The following is a 17,468-nucleotide window of genomic DNA, read 5'->3' as shown; positions in this document are numbered from 1 at the left end:
TAGCTATCCCTCGCTTGTGACATGGATTTTTAATCTTAACCTTTTTATATGTAAGGGACATTGCATTCCAGTTAGTAGGCTATCTTTTGTCCAAGATGCATTGGCGCGTTTAGGGTATAGTCTCACGTGGCAGATATGTTGTAGAAATTTCTGCAACTGAAAACCCGTTTTGTTCATCCGGCTGAGGTTATTTTGGTGACAGTCACATGGATTTCTGCAAGTCCCATCCTGATGGAACAGTCGCAGAACTTTCTGCATTAAATCTGCCGCCTGTGACTGTACCTTTTTCAGAGTCTGTTCACACCATTTCATAGTCAGTTCCCTCATAACAGATCGTATTGATTCCATAAGTGACTAAAAAAGCTCCCTGTTATGCCCAATAAAGAAACATATACAGCCTTTCTCTTTTCCGTGGGGGCTGCGGCCATTTGTATCAGTGGACGGATAGGTTGTTCCAGTTTCTATCCATATGAGTCAGGAACTGAGTTTATCAGAGTGATGGGTATAGATAAGTTCCTATGCATGTCTTTTAACCTCTTAAGGACATAGGGCGTACAGGTACGCCCTTGTGCCCTGGTACTTAAGGACACAGGGCGTACATGTACGCCCTGTGTATTTTCGATCACTGCCGTGCGGCTGGCAGTGATCGGAACCCGGTGCCTGCTCAAATCATCGAGCAGGCACCTAGGCTAAATGCGCGGGGGGGTCCCGTGACCCCCCCATGTCGGCGATCGCGGCAAACCGCAGGTCAATTCAGACCTGCGGTTTGCTGCGATTTCTGAAGTTTCTGGTCCCCGCAGTCCCTGACCGCAGGGATCAGAAACTTTATATGCCATAAAAAAAGTTTTATTTACCCCCCCCTGCACCCCCGAATGATTTTTATGGTGGCGGGAGGTGCAGGGGGAGGGTTGCGGGCGGTGTGGGCGGTGCGGGAGGCGGGCGGTGCGGCAGGCGGGATCGCGATCCCCCGCCCGCCTCCCCTTGTATAATCGTTGGTGTCTAGTGGGGATACCAGGGTGCCAGCACATTGCTGGCACCCTGGTATAAACGGCTGACATCTGCGATGCGATGTCAGCCGTTTAACCCTTTCCATACAGCGGTCCGTACGGACCGCTGTATGGAAAAGGTTAACAGCGCAGGGAGCTCCCTCCCTCTCCCATCGGGGGGCTGCTGTGCCTTTGCAGCCCCCCGATGGGGAGGGAGAGAGCCCCCAGAGAGCCCCCCGAGAGATCCCCTCCTTACCCTTCCCCGTCTGCGAAGTTCTGAGCAGTACTGAGCAGACGGGGAAGGTTCCCATGGCAACAGGACGCCTCTCAGGCGTCCTGCTGTCCATGGTGCTGAACAGATCTGTGCTGAATGGCATAGATCTGTTCAGTGTAAGTAAAATACAGTACAGAACAATATATATTGTTCTGTACTGTATTATTCAGACATCAGACCCACTGGATCTTCAAGAACCAAGTGGGTCTGGGTCAAAAAAAAGTGAATAAAAGTGAAAAAAAAGTAAAAATCAAAAAACACATTTATCACTGATAAAAAATGAAAAAAATAAAATTCCCTACACATATTAGGTATCGCCGCGTCCGTAACGACCTGATCTATAAAACGGTCATGTTACTTTACCCGAACGGTGAACACCATAAAAATAAAAAATAAAAAACTATGATGAAATTGAAATTTTGCCCACCTTACTTCCCAAAAAAGGTAATAAAAGTGATCAAAAAAGTCGCATGTACGCCAAAATTGTAACAATCAAACCGTCATCTCATCCCGCAAAAATCATACCCTACCCAAGATAATCGCCCAAAAACTGAAAAAACTATGGCTCTTAGACTATGGAAACACTAAAACATGATTTTTTTTGTTTCAAAAATGAAATCATTGTGTAAAACTTACATAAATAAAAAAAAAGTATACATATTAGGTATCGCCGCGTCCGTATCGCCCGGCTCTATAAAAATATCACATGATCTAACCCCTCAGATGACCACCGTAAAAAAATAAAAATAAAAACGGTGTAAAAAAAGCCATTTTTTGTCATCTTACGTCACAAAAAGTGTAATAGCAAGCAATCAAAAAGTCATATGCACCCCAAAATAGATGCCAATCAAACCGTCATCTCATCCCGCAAAAAATGAGACCCTACTTAAGATAATCGCCCAAAAACTGAAAAAACTATGGCTCTTAGACTATGGAGACACTAAAACATTTTTTTGGTTTTAAAAATGAAATCATTGTGTAAAACGTACATAAATAAAAAAAATTGTATACATATTAGGTATCTCCGCGTCCGTGACAACCTGCTCTATAAAATTACCACATGATCTAACCTGTCAGATGAATGTTGTAAATAACAAAAAAAAAAACGGTGCCAAAAAAGCTATTTCTTGTTACCTTGCCGCACAAAAAGTGTAATATAGAGCAACCAAAAATCATATGTACCCTAAACTAGTACCAACAAAACTGCCACCCTATCCCGTAGTTTCTAAAATGGGGTCACTTTTTTGGAGTTTCTACTCTAGGGGTGCATCAGGGGGGCTTCAAATGGGACATGGTGTCAAAAAAACCAGTCCAGCAAAATATGCCTTCCAAAAACCATATGGTGTTCCTTTCCTTCTGCGCCCTGCCATGTGCCCGTACAGCTGTTTACGACCACATATGGGGTGTTTCTGTAAACTACAGAATTAGGGCCATAAATAATGAGTTTTGTTTGGCTGTTAACCCTTGCTTTGTAACTGGAAAAAAAATATTAAAATGGAAAATCTGCCAAAAAAGTGAAATTTTGAAATTGTATCTCTATTTTCCATTAAATCTTGTGCAACACCTAAAGGGTTAACAAAGTTTGTAAAATCAGTTTTGAATACCTTGAGGGGTGTAGTTTCTTAGATGGGGTCACTTTTATGGAGTTTATAATCTAGGGGTGCATCAGGGGGGCTTCAAATGGGACATGGTGCCAAAAAAACAGTCCAGCAAAATCAGCCCTCCAAAAACCAAACGGCGCACCTTTCACTCTACGCCCCGCTGTGTGCCCGTACAGTAGTTTACGGCCACATATGGGGTGTTTCTGTAAACAGCAGAGTCAGGGCAATAAAGATACAGTCTTGTTTGGCTGTTAACCCTTGCTTTGTTAGTGGAAAAAATGGGTTAAAATGGAAAATTAGGCAAAAAAATGAAATTCTCAAATTTCATCGCCATTTGCCAATAACTCTTGTGCAACACCTAAAGGGTTAACGACGTATGTAAAATCAGTTTTGAATACCTTGAGGGGTGTAGTTTCTTAGATGGGGTCACTTTTAGGGAGTTTCTCCTCTAGGGGTGCATCAGGGGGCTTCAAATGGGACATGGTGTAAATAAACCAGTCCATAAAAATCAGCCTTCCAAAAACCAAACGGCGCACCTTTCACTCTACGCCCCGCTGTGTGGCCGTACAGTAGTTTACGGCCACATATTGGGTGTTTCTGTAAATGGCAGAGTCAGGGCAATAAAGATACAGTCTTGTTTGGCTGTTAACCCTTGGTTTGTTAGTGGAAAAAATGGGTTAAAATGAAAAATTAGACAAAAAAATGAAATTCTCAAATTTCCTCCCTATTTGCCAATAACTCTTGTGCAACACCTAAAGGGTTAACAACGTATGCAAAATCAGTTTTGAATACCTTGAGGGGTGTAGTTTCTTAGATGGGGTCATTTTTGGGTGGTTTCTATAATGTAAGCCTCGCAAAGTGACTTGAGACCTGAACTGGTCCCTAGAAATTGAGTTTTTGTAAATTTCGGAAAAATTTCAAGATTTGCTTCTAAACTTCTAAGCCTTATAACATCCCCAAAAAATAAAATATCATTCCCAAAACAATTCAAACATGAAGTAGACATATGGGGAATGTAAAGTCATCACAATTTTTGGGGGTATTACTATGTATTACAGAAGTAGAGAAACTGAAACTTTGAAATTTGCTAATTTTTTTCAAATTTTTGTTAAATTAGGTATTTTTTGGTGCAAAAAAAATTTTTTTTTTGACTCCATTTTACCAGTGTCATGAAGTACAATATGTGACGAAAAAACAATCTCAGAACGGCCTGGATAAGTCAAACCGTTTTAAAGTTATCAGCACTTAAAGGGACTCTGGTCAGATTTTCAAAAAATGGCCTGGTCCTAAGGTGTAAAAAGGCTGTGTCCTTAAGGGGTTAATTACAGATTGTTTTTGTTCCTCATGTTTGGTGATGAATACTGCTTCTTTTTCAGAAATACCCAGAAAAGCTTTATTTTGAAGGCTTAGCAGAACAAGTCAATCCACCTGTGCAGATCCAACCTCAGTACCTTCCTATCTACTTTGGAAATGTGTGCCTTCGTTTCTTGCCAGTATTCGACATTGTTATCCACAGGTTTCTAGAGCTGCTTCCAGTTTCAAAGTCCCTGGAAACCTTGCTTGATCATCTTGGGGGCCTGTACAAATTCCATGGTGAGTGTACTATTAGCATTTTATTGGTTTCCCATTGCCTTATTTTTCTTTTGGTGTCTAAAAAGGGTTGTTTGAATAGGAATTTCTTTACTGTATAAAAGTTTATCTCAAAAATTGTGACAAAATCGTAAAGACTACTATAAAGTTTAAAATATGTGATATGCTGAGTTTTGTTGTTTTTTGTGTCTTAGGCCCCATTCACACAGTCTTTTGCAAGCAGATTTTTGTGCAGACTGCGTGGTGCTAGAAAGCAGTCTGGTGGCCACACAGGGTTCGCCTCCCATTGTTTTGGATAAGAAGCCATGCTGTCGTTCATGCGACCGTGGTTTATTGCCACAACCAGGAGCCAAGAACTGACATGTTCATACTTGGTTCAGTGGAAACAGCGGCAATTTAACTTGAAACCATTGAATTAACCCCATTGAATTGGGATGAACCGTGAGCGGATCCGCCACATTCAAATTGAAAAATTGTGACCGAAACCAAAAGGGTTTCTGCTGCTGAATTCTAGATAAAGTAAAGCCTCATGCACACCACTGTATCCGTTTTGCAGTCCTTAAACCACGGATCCACAAAATATGGACACTTTCCGTCTGCATTTTTCTGTATTCCAGGAAATGGCTATTCTTGTCCGCATTACGGAAAAGAATAGGACATGTTCTGTAATTTGTGGAATGGACGTACAGATGTAGACAGCACACGGATGAAATTCATGTGCTGAGGAGTTTTTTGGCGGACCCATGGAAATGAATAGGTCCATATGCATTCCGCAGAAAATACGGATCAGGCATGGATGCAAAATACGGCTGTGTGCATGAGGCCTAAGATGCAGTAAAATGTATGTTTGTTTGTTTTTTATTTTCTGTGGCATGGATTGTTTGACCTTCACTAATTCTCGTTGTGCTTTAGATCGACCAGTCACCTACTTGTACAACACCCTCCACTACTACGAAAATCACCTGCGTGATCGCACTAATCTTAAACGCAAACTTGTCCACTCCATCATTGGTTCTCTAAAGGATAACCGACCCCAAGGTTGGTGCCTGAGTGAAACGTACCTCAAGTGTGGTATGAATGCGCGGGAGGACAACCCTTGGATCCCTGATGACACTTATTACTGCAAGTTGATTGGCCGATTGGTTGACAATATCCTTTTGGATTAATGCGATTTGCATGTTTTTATGAAGTACAGTTTGTTCATTTTACATACTTCCATACATTGTGCTGTGGAACGGTTGTTGGCCCTTTCCTGAGATGCAAGAACTGTGTATTCCCTATTTGGGAAATATCAGAATTGTACTATTTGTTCTATAATAGCTTATTTTTCATTTAACTCCAAATTTTACACGTTCACTTATTTTACTTGTTTTACTCCCCAATGTTTCCAGCTTGGGCATTCACTTCAAGTTTATTTCTGTTCTTGAGTTATTAGCATTTCTTAGGTTCTTCCCTTATGCTTTATGTTCATATAAGCTGCTGAGTATGTAAGCAATCATGGGTTTAACAATTCTTTTTGGGGACACCTAATTCATTGTTTGTGGGCAGCATATCATACTTTCTAAACACTCTGCTGCCCAGAAAGAATGGATCTGTATGAGGATAAGCTATGGCACTAGCGATATCTCGTTCCCATTCAGTGGAGGGGATCACTGCATTAAAATACAGCTTTCGCCTCCACTGACAAGCAGGCAGTAGTCTGGAAGGAAGAATTCCTTCCTGAAAACAGACACTTGCTCCATCAGGCGATGGAAACCAGCCTTAAAGGGGTTGTGCCACTTCAGCAATTGTAATTTTTCTCGTTAATGTCATTGGGGGACACAGCACCATGAGTATACACCCAGCTACCACTAGAAGGCGACACTAGATATGAAAAAGGTTGGCTCCGCCCAGGTGGGCTATACCCTCTGCACAGACACTAGGCTAATCAGTTTTAGTCTAGTGTCTGTAGGAGGCAGACACGACCTGCTCTTCTCCTGCAGGTCTTGCTGCTACTTTTTTTTCTTTATTTTTTTTTTTTTTTTTCTCTTCACTTTACAGGTGCAGGTTTTATCCTGCAGCAGGGGGTCTTCATCATGGAGGTCCACTTTAGTAGCACCTCCCGCGGGCGCGTACCTAAGTGTTTCGCCTTTCACCCAGTCCCCCTTTACTGCATCCTCAGTGGAGTACCTGTAATCCCACTGTAGTGCGAGTTTACCGAAGGGGTGATCCTGCAGCACCCGAAGACGCCAGATGGTGAGTATGCTCCCTACCCTATATAGGGACTCCTTCTATCCCATCCATCCATACTCAATCGGGGCCCTGGCTATCCTTCCCTTCCTCGGCCTCCTAATTACTCTAGTCCCCAGCTTGTGCCTGGACTAGGCAGCGCCAGTTCCCGCCTTTTTCCTCGCATCTAGGATCTCTGTGTCCTTCTTCCTAGTGGGTGCTCTCCCCATCTTCACAGTGCCCCCCGCCCGCATGTAGCGTCATTGGTGGGATGTATTATCTTGGGCCCCTGTTCGGTGGTTAATGTTGTTGCAGGTCCCCTTGCACTCCATCCCTCCACCTGGGTTGCTTCTGCTCCTGCGGTGTCTGGGGGTTGCTGTGCTGTCGGCTTGGCTGTCCTGCATGCGGTGACTGGATCCTGGGCTCAGTTAGGTTACCCTAAACTCTGTTCAGGGGTCACCTTCTCCCCTCGTGGGTCCCTCACCTCCACCGTAGCCTTCGCCCATTCTCAACTATGGTGATATTATGGCGCTCTTTCCTGCCCTCATGCAGCAGCATCGCCCTCCCTGGGAGTCCTTCGCTTCCTGCCTCGTTCCATATCAGGTGGCAGCGTCCAGTAGCGACCTAGGGTCTCCCCTCAGAGGTCCCGCTCATCCCCTGTATCCTGGTTTCCTCCCAGGACGGGACTAGCACTGAGGGAAACGCCTCACGTTTCTCCTGCCTCATCGGGGGACTCCTCTGCACCGATTCTGACTTGGAACAGAGCATTGAGCGGTCTTCCACCATACAGAATCTCTCTGGGTGGTCAAAGACAAATGTCCACTGAGGAACCTCTCCTCTGCAGGGTTGGTATCCCCTTTAGTGACTTTTCAGATGGCACTCCCCTGGTTGTACAGGTAATTATCCACACAGGTAAGTCAGCTTGCTGCCTCTCCAGTGGGTGGTGCTTTACCCGCCACCGTGTTTAGCACGCCGGCACACCTATGTGGTGTCCCAGGTACATACGCCTTTCTCTTCACAGGGGGATACTCGTACCACTGCCAACTGCTGTATCCGGCAGACCTTCCTGGAGTAATTCAGCTGGAGTAATTACACTATTACCAGGGGCTATTTTCAACACACCCTCCTAGTCAGAGTGTTCCAGGCCACCGTATTACTTCTCCAGATGCTGTAGCCAATACACCATCCTGGTGCTAGTGTGCACCACGCAACCATATTACTCCCTTATCAAGCGGAGTACCTGTACCATCTTCAGATGCTATAGCCATTTCACCTGTCTGGTTCTAATGTGCCCCATGCACCAGATTACTCCTTTCTTAGGTGGAGTACCTGTACCATCTCCAGAGGCTGTAGTCATTATACCTGTCTGGTTCTAGTGTGCACTATGCAGCCGTATTTCTCTCTTATCAGGCGAAGTTCACGTGCCATCTCCTAATGCTGTAGCCATTACTCCTGTCTGGTTCTAGTGTGCATCATGCAGTTATACTACCACTTTATCAAGCGGAGTATTTATACCATTTCCAGATGCTGTAGCCATATCTCCACTCTCATTATAGTGTGCACCATGCAGCGAGATTACTCCCATTCTCAGGCAGAGTATTTGTAGTATCTCCAAGTGTTGTGCCCTATTGGTACAATCTGTGGCCCATACTGCTCCTGCATTACCCTTTCCTGGCTCTAATGTGTGCTGGCAATGATGTGGCCCCTCTTCATGCAGAGTGATGGTACCAATCCCAGACGATGTATTCATCACTCTTTTCTGGTTCTAGTATGCATCTGGCACCCATTACCGTCATCCTCGGCGGTGTACTTGTACTTTCTCAAAGCGCTGTATCTGACAAACCATCCTGGTTGTAGTATGTACCTGGTAACCATATGTTCCCCCCTTCTTGGGCGGAGTAGAGTTGCAATTGTTAGATCCAGTATATGGCTGACCTGTTCAGATCTGACACCCGGTGCAGTACCTCCTGAACCAGGCCCTCTGAGTGCACCAAGTCTTCTCATTGCCCCTATACTAGGCATGGTTTTTACTTTATTGCTTGACGCACTATTTAACAAGACTTCTCAGTCCTGTTATGCACTAGACAATTACACTCCATCCGCCATGGGCAGGTTGGCTATCATGCTAGGTTTGTTCTTTGTCAACCCTTTAAAGTACTACTGTATTTTGCACTGCCGCGTTACCCCATTTCATGGATGGAGTACTCGCGTTGTTGTTACTGCCTCTTTCACAGAGTTAGCCCTCATGCACATGACCGTATGTATTTTGCGGTCCACAAAAAACAGATATATGCGGACAATAATAGGACATGTTTTATTTTTTGGCGGAACGAAAATACGGACATACGTAAACGGAATGCACACGGAGTAACTTACGTTTTTTTGCGGACCCATTGAAATGAATGGCTCCGTATACGGTCCGCAAAAAAACGGAACGGACACAGAAAGAATATACGTTCGTGTGCATGAGGCCTTACCTGGTCCAGTCCTGGCAGAGTACCTGGATCACCACTGGCTGCTCTATCCTGCAGGGATACGCAGCATTGTGAGCACCAGCCCCTACTGCAGTTTTCGGGTCATCGCTGAACGTCCTCTCTGATATGGCTGTGACCGTACTAGTGAGCGCCACACACCTACTTAGTGTGTGGTATCGGACATGGTCCCGTAGTTCTTCCATGGCCCGGATGTTCTTGGTACTCCCTTATGGCTTTGCCGTTGTCTGCACCTGTCCGTTTTTTTTCCTCTTCCTTGGTTTCATTGCGCTCTGCGGGTAGGTAGTTTCTACATGTCAGTGTAGTCTCTCCCGGCTTTCCCTGGCGAATTCCGCTTTTCTGACATATGGATGTCTGACGTTTCTTGCCCCTTTCAGGGCAGTGTTGTACAGTATGCTAGTCACTACACTTGGGATGGTTGGTTAACCATGGCTGATGTTTTTTTCCCTATGTTTGCTACATTTTATTTTTTCTTTGCTAATCTGGCTATTATTGTCCTCATGTGGTCCAGTTCTGTAAATTCTACTTGTGCCTCTGACTGGGTAATCCTGCTTGGAGTCCCTGCCCCAATGATTCTTAGACCATCTAGCTGGCTGGTTCCCTCTGGGGAAGCTACTCATGGCATCTCTGACCACACATGCTCTGTATGACAGCTGCTTGCCGGTTTGGTTCTTTTCCCTCCTGGGTCCCCATAGGCTTGTTTCCCTCTTGAGATTCTAACCTCTCTTCCCGTCTCCCCAGGTTCAGGTCCTAGTACCTGGGAGTTTATTGTTCCGGTTTGCTATTTACATTCGTATTGGCCACTTCTGGGATGGAGCTTTCCCTCGATTTGAGAACTATTCCTCTTTAGGCTGTTTGGAGTCCTCTCTCTTCTACTTCAATATCTCTCAGACGAGTGTGTCTCCACTTGTATTACCAGGGCCTGTGACTGGTTCCTTTTTTCCTGAGACTTCATGTGGCCAGGGATTTCTCTGGTCTTACATTTCACAGTGATATTTTGTTCCAGTTTTTCTGAGACTCGATCCTCGTCTCCTTTGTATGGGAAGCATGTCTTTACGTTTCCTTCTTTTGGTCATTACCAAGGACCCCCTTCTCCTCCAAAGGTTGGCTGCTTTTCTCACCTGCCTGCAGTGGAAGGAGTCTTGCACCCTTCCCATGGTGAGTCTTTGCTATTCTTTCCCTCAGTCGTTCCCGCTCCAGTGCTTCTTTGTTTCCTCTCTACCCTGGCCTTCACATGGTGTTTGCCACAGACAGGCCATGTTTTGGGTCTGAGACAATTTAAAGTTTTTTCCTTGCCGGGTTCTCTTACTGATCGGGTTCCTTTGCTTCCAGGCCTTATGGAATCGCCTTATTTTTGCCGAGGGGTGGTCCACAGGTTTTTCCTTGGTTCAGGACTGCTCTTGTCCTTTTCCCAGACATTTTTCTCTCCTGCCAGGTTCCCTCATGGTCCCCTGGGACCATCCTAATTTTTCTTGTTTAGTCTGTCCTCTTATAGATCCTCCTCCTGGAGCGTCCTTCTATATGCAGAGCACTAGGTCATTACCAACAGATGCCTTCCGGTTGTGCTGCTCTCCTGTTTCTTCAGGGGGAGCCCTGGTTCTTCCAGATCCTTCCTCTGGCTCTCTAGTGCGCACATGTTCAACTCTCGGTTCTTGCACAGGACATCTAGCCCTGCTCTCTATACTCTAGCTTCTTTATTTTTTCCAGCTTGGGTGTTTCCCTTTGTTCCTTTCTTGCATATGGCCTTTTTTCCCAGGCACTTGTCCTTGGGATCCTGGCGGTCTCCCACAATTTTTTTTCTTTGGACTCTTCCTGTTCCTGGAGCCTCTCGGCTCAGTTCCTTAGTTTCTCTATCTACCATTTCATGTTATGGCCTCTCCTGGTCCTGTTGGGTCACATGGTTCTCCTGCACCTGTGCGCCCAACTTTTTGCATTAGATTTATCTTCCCACCCTCGGGGACTGCTTTGGGACGTCCCATGGTGCTGTATCCCCCAATGACATTAACGAGAATTTTTTTTTGTTTTGTACTTACCGTAAAATCCCTTTCTCGTTCAATTCATTGGGGGACACAGATCCCACCCTTTTGTTTTCATTTCTCTTTGTCACCGGGCTGCTGTTCTTTCCTTCTCTGATCATGTTGGTTCTTTGCTTTTGTTTCTCTCTCTTAGTGCTATTGGTGCAAGAGAAAAAAAGAAATAAATAAGTAGCAGCAAGACCTGCAGGAGAAGAGCCTCCTACAGACACTAGACTAAAACGGATTAGCCTAGTGTCTGTGGAGAGGGTATAGCCCACCTGGACGGAGCCAACCTTATTCATATCTAGTGTTGCCTCCTAGTGGTAGCTGGGCGTATACCCATGGTGCTGTGTCCCCCAATGAATTGAACGAGAAAGGGATTTTACGTTAAGTACAAAAATCCAATTATTATGTAGAGAAAGTTAATACAAGGCACTTACTAATGTATTGTGATTGTCCATATTGTTTCCTTTACTTTCATTCATTTTTCCATCAGCAATCAATCAGTGGTGGCCATGCTTGCGAACTATAAAAAAAAAATAAAGCACCAGCCAATGAGCTCCCACTGTCCCGGTGACCAGAGAGGCCAACATTTTTTCCTACTGTGTGCAAGCACAAATACCACTGATGCATTGCAGGGGTGGTCGTAAACCATGGAATCAAGCAGTGTATAATTTCATGGAAAAATGAATCCAGCCAGCAAAGGAGACAATATGGAAAATCACAATACATTAGTAAGTGCCTGGTATCAACTTTCCCTACATAACAAAATGCCACTTACTGAAGTGACACAACCTCCTGCCTAACCTGTGTTCTATTAACATGGAAAAGATTCTTTAGTTGTGGGTGGATTTACTGTTTGAATGCTGGAAAAGTACTGTTGCAGGGTATATATTCCAACTGAACCAAACTGGAATTTTTTTCTTTAGGAAATGCTTTGTTTTTGCTATACACATTACTTTTCCTTAATTGCCCTCTTTCACCGATGGCTGGGAAATCTCCTGGACCGTTTCCAAACTGTGACTGGAGATTCAATGAGTTCCCCAACCCAGCTGCCCATGCACTTCATGTGACTTGTGTCGAGCTGATGGCTTTGGCTGTTCCAGGGAAGGATGTTGGCAACGCTCTTCTTAATGTGGTGTTGAAGAGGTATTTCTAAACATGAATTACTCTTCTTTTGCATTAATCTCTTCGCTTGTGACATTCTTTTAGGCACACAGGTTATCTTTGAAAAAGTAGCATCACATGTATTAGGGTTTGTTACCATTACATTGTGGTGTACGTTCACCATATATGCTCGATATGTCCACAGCCTATGGACCTGACTAATGAACATGTATACAGAGGCAACTGTCAGTCACTGAGTATCCCGCCTACTGGACGTCTAAGCTCAGGTTTAAATGAATAAAGTACAAGTGATATTGTTTTTTTTTTCACACATAACTAGGTCAGTCTGCTCAACTCCTCTTTCTCTATAACATGCTGATGACAGACCCAATGCCGCAGGTTAACACTTCCTATGACACTTCCTGTGTCTGGGTTTTAAGGTGTTATCCCCTTGAGCCTCTCATCTATTGTGGAGAGGTGGTTCCAGAATTGTCAGTATCTTTCCTGAGGGATATTTAAAGGGAACCTGTCACCAGTTTTATGGTGTCCTAACTAAGGGCAACATAAATAAGTGACTGATTCGCTTAGCACAATGCTGGGTCACTTTCTTTAATTGACCCAGTCAATCTGCCAACATCTTGTATTGAAAAGCTCCAGCTCATAATAATGATGAGTCATGAATATTCATGAGCTCCAGACTCTTCCCACCTACCTGCTGCTGAGAGACAGTTTGTTTCCATATGAATCAGCAGCAGGTGGGCAGGGGAGTGGCTATAGCTCTGAATTAAATGAACGCTGGACTCAATGACATCACGCTGGACTCCAATCAGCTCATTAGCATGCAGCATCTTTGTGTGTATATTTTGAAGTAACCATCTGTCACACCAGTAAGTGAATACATCTAAGGTACTTTTTAGTAGTTAATGATTGTATATAATTAGTTAAAACAAAATCACTGTAGAATTGCAGTGGCCAATATGGCGGAACTGCTCAGACCCCAAACACTGTAGCGTGTTTCTCATTGGGCGAGCAGTCCCATCGCATGTGAACCACAGAACTATCGTGGCAGATATGGAGGAGCTGCTCAAACCCCAAACACTGTAGCGTGTTTCTCATTGGGGGAGCAGTCCCACCGCATGTGGACCGCAGCAAACAACCATCCCGAGCAATTAATGCGTACAAAGGAGGACGCCAGCGCGGTCCACATGCACCACAAAAGCATCCTGCTGGCAATTGAACACTCCTTTGCACCTGGAATCCTCCATCACATGGTCTGATATGGGTGGGGCTCACAGTCCTGCTTTGTTCACATTGCACTGGCTGTCCTGCTAGGCATTTGTGTGCAGGCTGGGCTGTGAGCTGGATCACATCACCTTCAGACCGTGTTCACACCACAGTTAGCGTAGTGGTAGGACCCTTTGCCATGCTGAGTGACCGTGACGTGGTGCAATGATGGGCTCCGATATCTTCCTGACAGGAATATATTGGCGAAAGTCTCAGCTTTTAATATCTGCTTGTATGACCAGCTAGTATAGTCAGTGACATATCCGTGTGGTGCATTTTCTTCAGTGATTTATATATAATTAGTTAGATTATAATCAAATATCCACATGACAGGTTCCCTTTAAGTCCTCTATACACTGCCCTATTCTTGTCCAGTCATAGGATCATGCCTCCCTAAAAGGCCACAATTTGGTAAATCTTACAGGTTATGAATTATTTTATGCTCCATGGATCATGTTATGAATTATTCCCTCTTTACAGTCAGCCACTTGTACCAAGAGAAAATATCACAGCTTGGATGAATGCGATTGGACTCATTATTACAGCTTTACCAGTGAGTAAAACATGTTTCCCTTCTCTAGATTGCTTTGATATTTCAGTTTCTCACATCTATGTTTATTTATGTGGCCATTTGTTTAAATGAAGCAATTATGTCTCAGATGTTTTCTGTTTGTACAGTGTTTTCTGGGAATAACTAGTTATTTACTGTGCATGGTAATTGCATTGGCCTTCTGATCAGATTGCATGCCAGCATCTCCTCCTGCTTAATATGTAGAAGAGAAGAGCAATCTGTTTTTAAACCTTTTACCGAATATCTTTTAAATTAAGCATGTACTTGAAGGTGTGTGTGTATTGTAAGAAGGTACAAGGAATCATCGTGGATGATAGGTACATGTCACCGAGGTTCCTGGCCTCGGAGTAAGAGCTGGTTTTTATGTGTCAGCAGCAGTTGCTGTTTGACAACTTGGTACTTAGCATGGCTGTAATAGCTGATCCGGGATGGCTCGTGCTGGGTGGGTGACTACTCCCCACATTCCAGGCTGGGTTTTGCCAGGCATAAAACCAGCCAGCACTGCCAAGTGGAGAGGATTACCTCCGTCTGACAGTGGAGCTCAGGAGGTCGGTGTGCTGGAGCTGAGGCCTGTGCTGGTTTGGAGAGCGGAGACCTATGTGTCAGGAGAACAGGAGCCTGTATTTGAACTTTCTGAGGCAGAACTGCCACCAAGGTGACTTTTGTTATATTAACTTGCCATTGGGTGTGAGGTAACGCCAACACTGCAAAACTGGCGTTTTGTTTTTGGCATCATGTGTGAATAAACACTGAAGTTTGAATTACGAACTTGTATTTTACCTCTGTACTGCGCCCGCTTATCCTAACTACCAGAGCGAATCAGAAAAATATATATATTTATTTTTTGCTACTTTAAAGGTGTTATACCATGATTGATGTAAAAAATAAAAATTATAGTACATGGCAATCTCTTTCTAACAAAGCTAGAACCAGCCCTGTACCTCACATGGATCCAGAGATGTCCCCATTCATTGCTCCAATTGTTCTGCTAGATTTATGTCAAGCTTTCTGCTGAAGCTCGGATAGGGAAGGGGGCGGGGGGGGGGGGGCGATGTCCTTTCTGCTGCAACTCTCTCCCTATCACAATTCGGGAGGCGTATGAAGGATGGTGCTGAGCATGTGCGTCCACCTCAGCAAGGTGGACAGAGAAATAAGGAAAAGAACAAATAGCAGGTGGCTCTATACAATTATATTTTATTGAATAATTCAGTGGCTATACAATTTTTTTTATTGCATGCAACCCTACAACATTTAGGGTGCATTCACATGTCCGCAAGTGTTTTGCGGACATCACATGGCCGTCACTATGATAGAAATGCCTATTCTTGTCCGTGGCTGTGGAAAAGTATAGGACTATCTTTTTTGCGGGGCCACGGAACGGAAGTGCGGGTGTGGACAGCATACGGTGTGCTGTCCACATCTTTTCCAGCCCCATTGAAATAAATGGGTCCACATTCGTTCCGCAAAATTGAATGTTGATTAGTAACTATGCACGTTTTCATGCTCTTACTTGCTAATATGCATTGTATATATTCAGGCCTATAGCAGTGAACTTTGGGCAATGCGGCTTCCTGCTCCTGTCATAGCGAACATGTGATCACTGGGAGCCGAGAATCTGCATGAGATGCTGAGTCTTATCAGACCTAGACCAGCTCTGCAGTGAGTCTTGTTACAACCTCTGTGTGCTGTGTCCCCCCCTGTGACTAGGGCTATGTCAATAAGAAAAAAAAATATTAATGTTAAAGAGGACCTTTCACCACTCCTGACATTCCTGTTTTTTTTTTTTTTAATTCAAATAATTTTTATTTGTTTTTTCAAGAAAGTTGTAATACAATTACAATATAAACCCCCCCTTTCCCACCCCATCCCCTCCAAACCCCCCCCAAGTGCACACCCATCAGCAAATAACATTTTCCAGTCCACAATTGCTATTGGAAAGTTCATCTGGGAATATCTTAGTCCGTTTTCTTTTAAACGAATCTGTTGCTTCACAAAGCCACTATATTGCTAAGTAAACAGCCATATATTATATCAGCACCGACATCCTATCACACTTCACTTACCCACATCTGACCATTCACTCCTCATCCACTTCCATCTCTACCACTTCTCTCATATCCTACTGACATTCCCTCTGACAAATTATAATGCGTAATCCACAAGGACCATATTTCCTCAAATTTTTTCTTCGAGTTTCTTTTCAAATAAACGTATTCTTCTAATTTGACCAGTGTATGCACCCTCTCTACCACTTCTTGACTCGTAGGAGCTGCTTCATCAATCCAGTGGAATGCTATACACTTTCTTGCTTGATACAGTACCCTCATGACAGAAACTTTTTTTTTTTAAATCTTACTTATAAGTTCCACTATCTCTACCCAATACCTTCTTAACCTTGGGCAATTCCACATAAGATGGATCAAATCTGCACTACTCATGTTACAGCGTGGGCATATATCATTCTCCCTGTAACCCATTTTGAACAATAATGTAGGTGTCCTGTCAACCCTGTGCAAGAGATATACCTGTGAGAGCCTATATGACTCGCTCAGTGATAATTTCGGTAAATCAGTGAGAATAACCTTCCATTTCTCCTCAGAGAGATCCTCTATCTCCTTACTCCAATTCTCATAAAGTTTCAGTGGATTAGCTTTTTCAATTTCCTCTCTAAGTGTATTGTAGTAAGTGGATATCACCCCACTGGTGGTCCCTGATCTTGCTGTATAGTCCATGATAATGCATCTAGCAGCCTGTTGAATCTTCCCCTTCTTCTCCTGAGTATGGATAGCATGCCTTAGTTGCAAATATACATAGAAATACCTATTTGGGATGTTAAATTCCCTTCTTAATACTTCAAAGCTTTTCAGGGTCCCATCTGAATATAATTGAGCCATCCTCCCCAACCCATATTGCTCCCACTGCTGCACAACATTAACCTTGTTTATTTCTGGATATAAATAGTTAGGCCATATAGATGTGTGAGTGCTATATCCTGCTACATTCATTTTTTCCCTAGTTTTCCACCATATCTTATGCATCAACTTTATCAGTGGGTATTGAGTGCCTCTCGAGAGGAACGAGCCATCCTCCAAAGCCGACAATAAGCATGTTCGATTTATTAAAAATATTGAACTATGCGGCCTGCACTATTCAGTTGCACCTCATCTCCCCATCCTCTAAAATGTTGCAGCTGTGCCGCAATGTAATAGGCCCAGGGATCTGGTACCGCCAATCCACCCTGTGTTTTAGGCCTCTGCAGGGTTGAGAGCTTAATCCTAGGGACACCCCCCGTCCATATTAAATCCCTAAAAACTGCGTTAATAGTATTAAAGAACCTGAG

The 17,468-nt window shown here is 44.0% G+C and overlaps 1 protein-coding gene across 2 annotated transcripts in view; it reads left to right on the top strand.

The window, feature by feature from the left end:
- The window catches only part of MED23 (mediator complex subunit 23), a 130,703-nt gene that overhangs the window by 82,845 nt on the left and 30,390 nt on the right, over positions 1 to 17,468 (top strand). For both annotated transcript variants that reach the window (XM_040429132.1, XM_040429133.1), the window contains 4 exons: positions 4,238 to 4,454; positions 5,364 to 5,600; positions 12,150 to 12,315; positions 14,038 to 14,110. In XM_040429132.1, coding sequence (XP_040285066.1) covers positions 4,238 to 4,454; positions 5,364 to 5,600; positions 12,150 to 12,315; positions 14,038 to 14,110 — 693 coding nt within the window. The remainder of the gene's footprint in view (positions 1 to 4,237; positions 4,455 to 5,363; positions 5,601 to 12,149; positions 12,316 to 14,037; positions 14,111 to 17,468) is intronic.

This window comes from Bufo bufo, chromosome 4 (assembly GCF_905171765.1).
Source record: "Bufo bufo chromosome 4, aBufBuf1.1, whole genome shotgun sequence".
Taxonomy (NCBI): Eukaryota; Metazoa; Chordata; class Amphibia; order Anura; family Bufonidae; genus Bufo; species Bufo bufo.
Note: the sequence above shows the minus strand (reverse complement) of the source record. Positions and strands in the feature narration are given on the sequence as shown.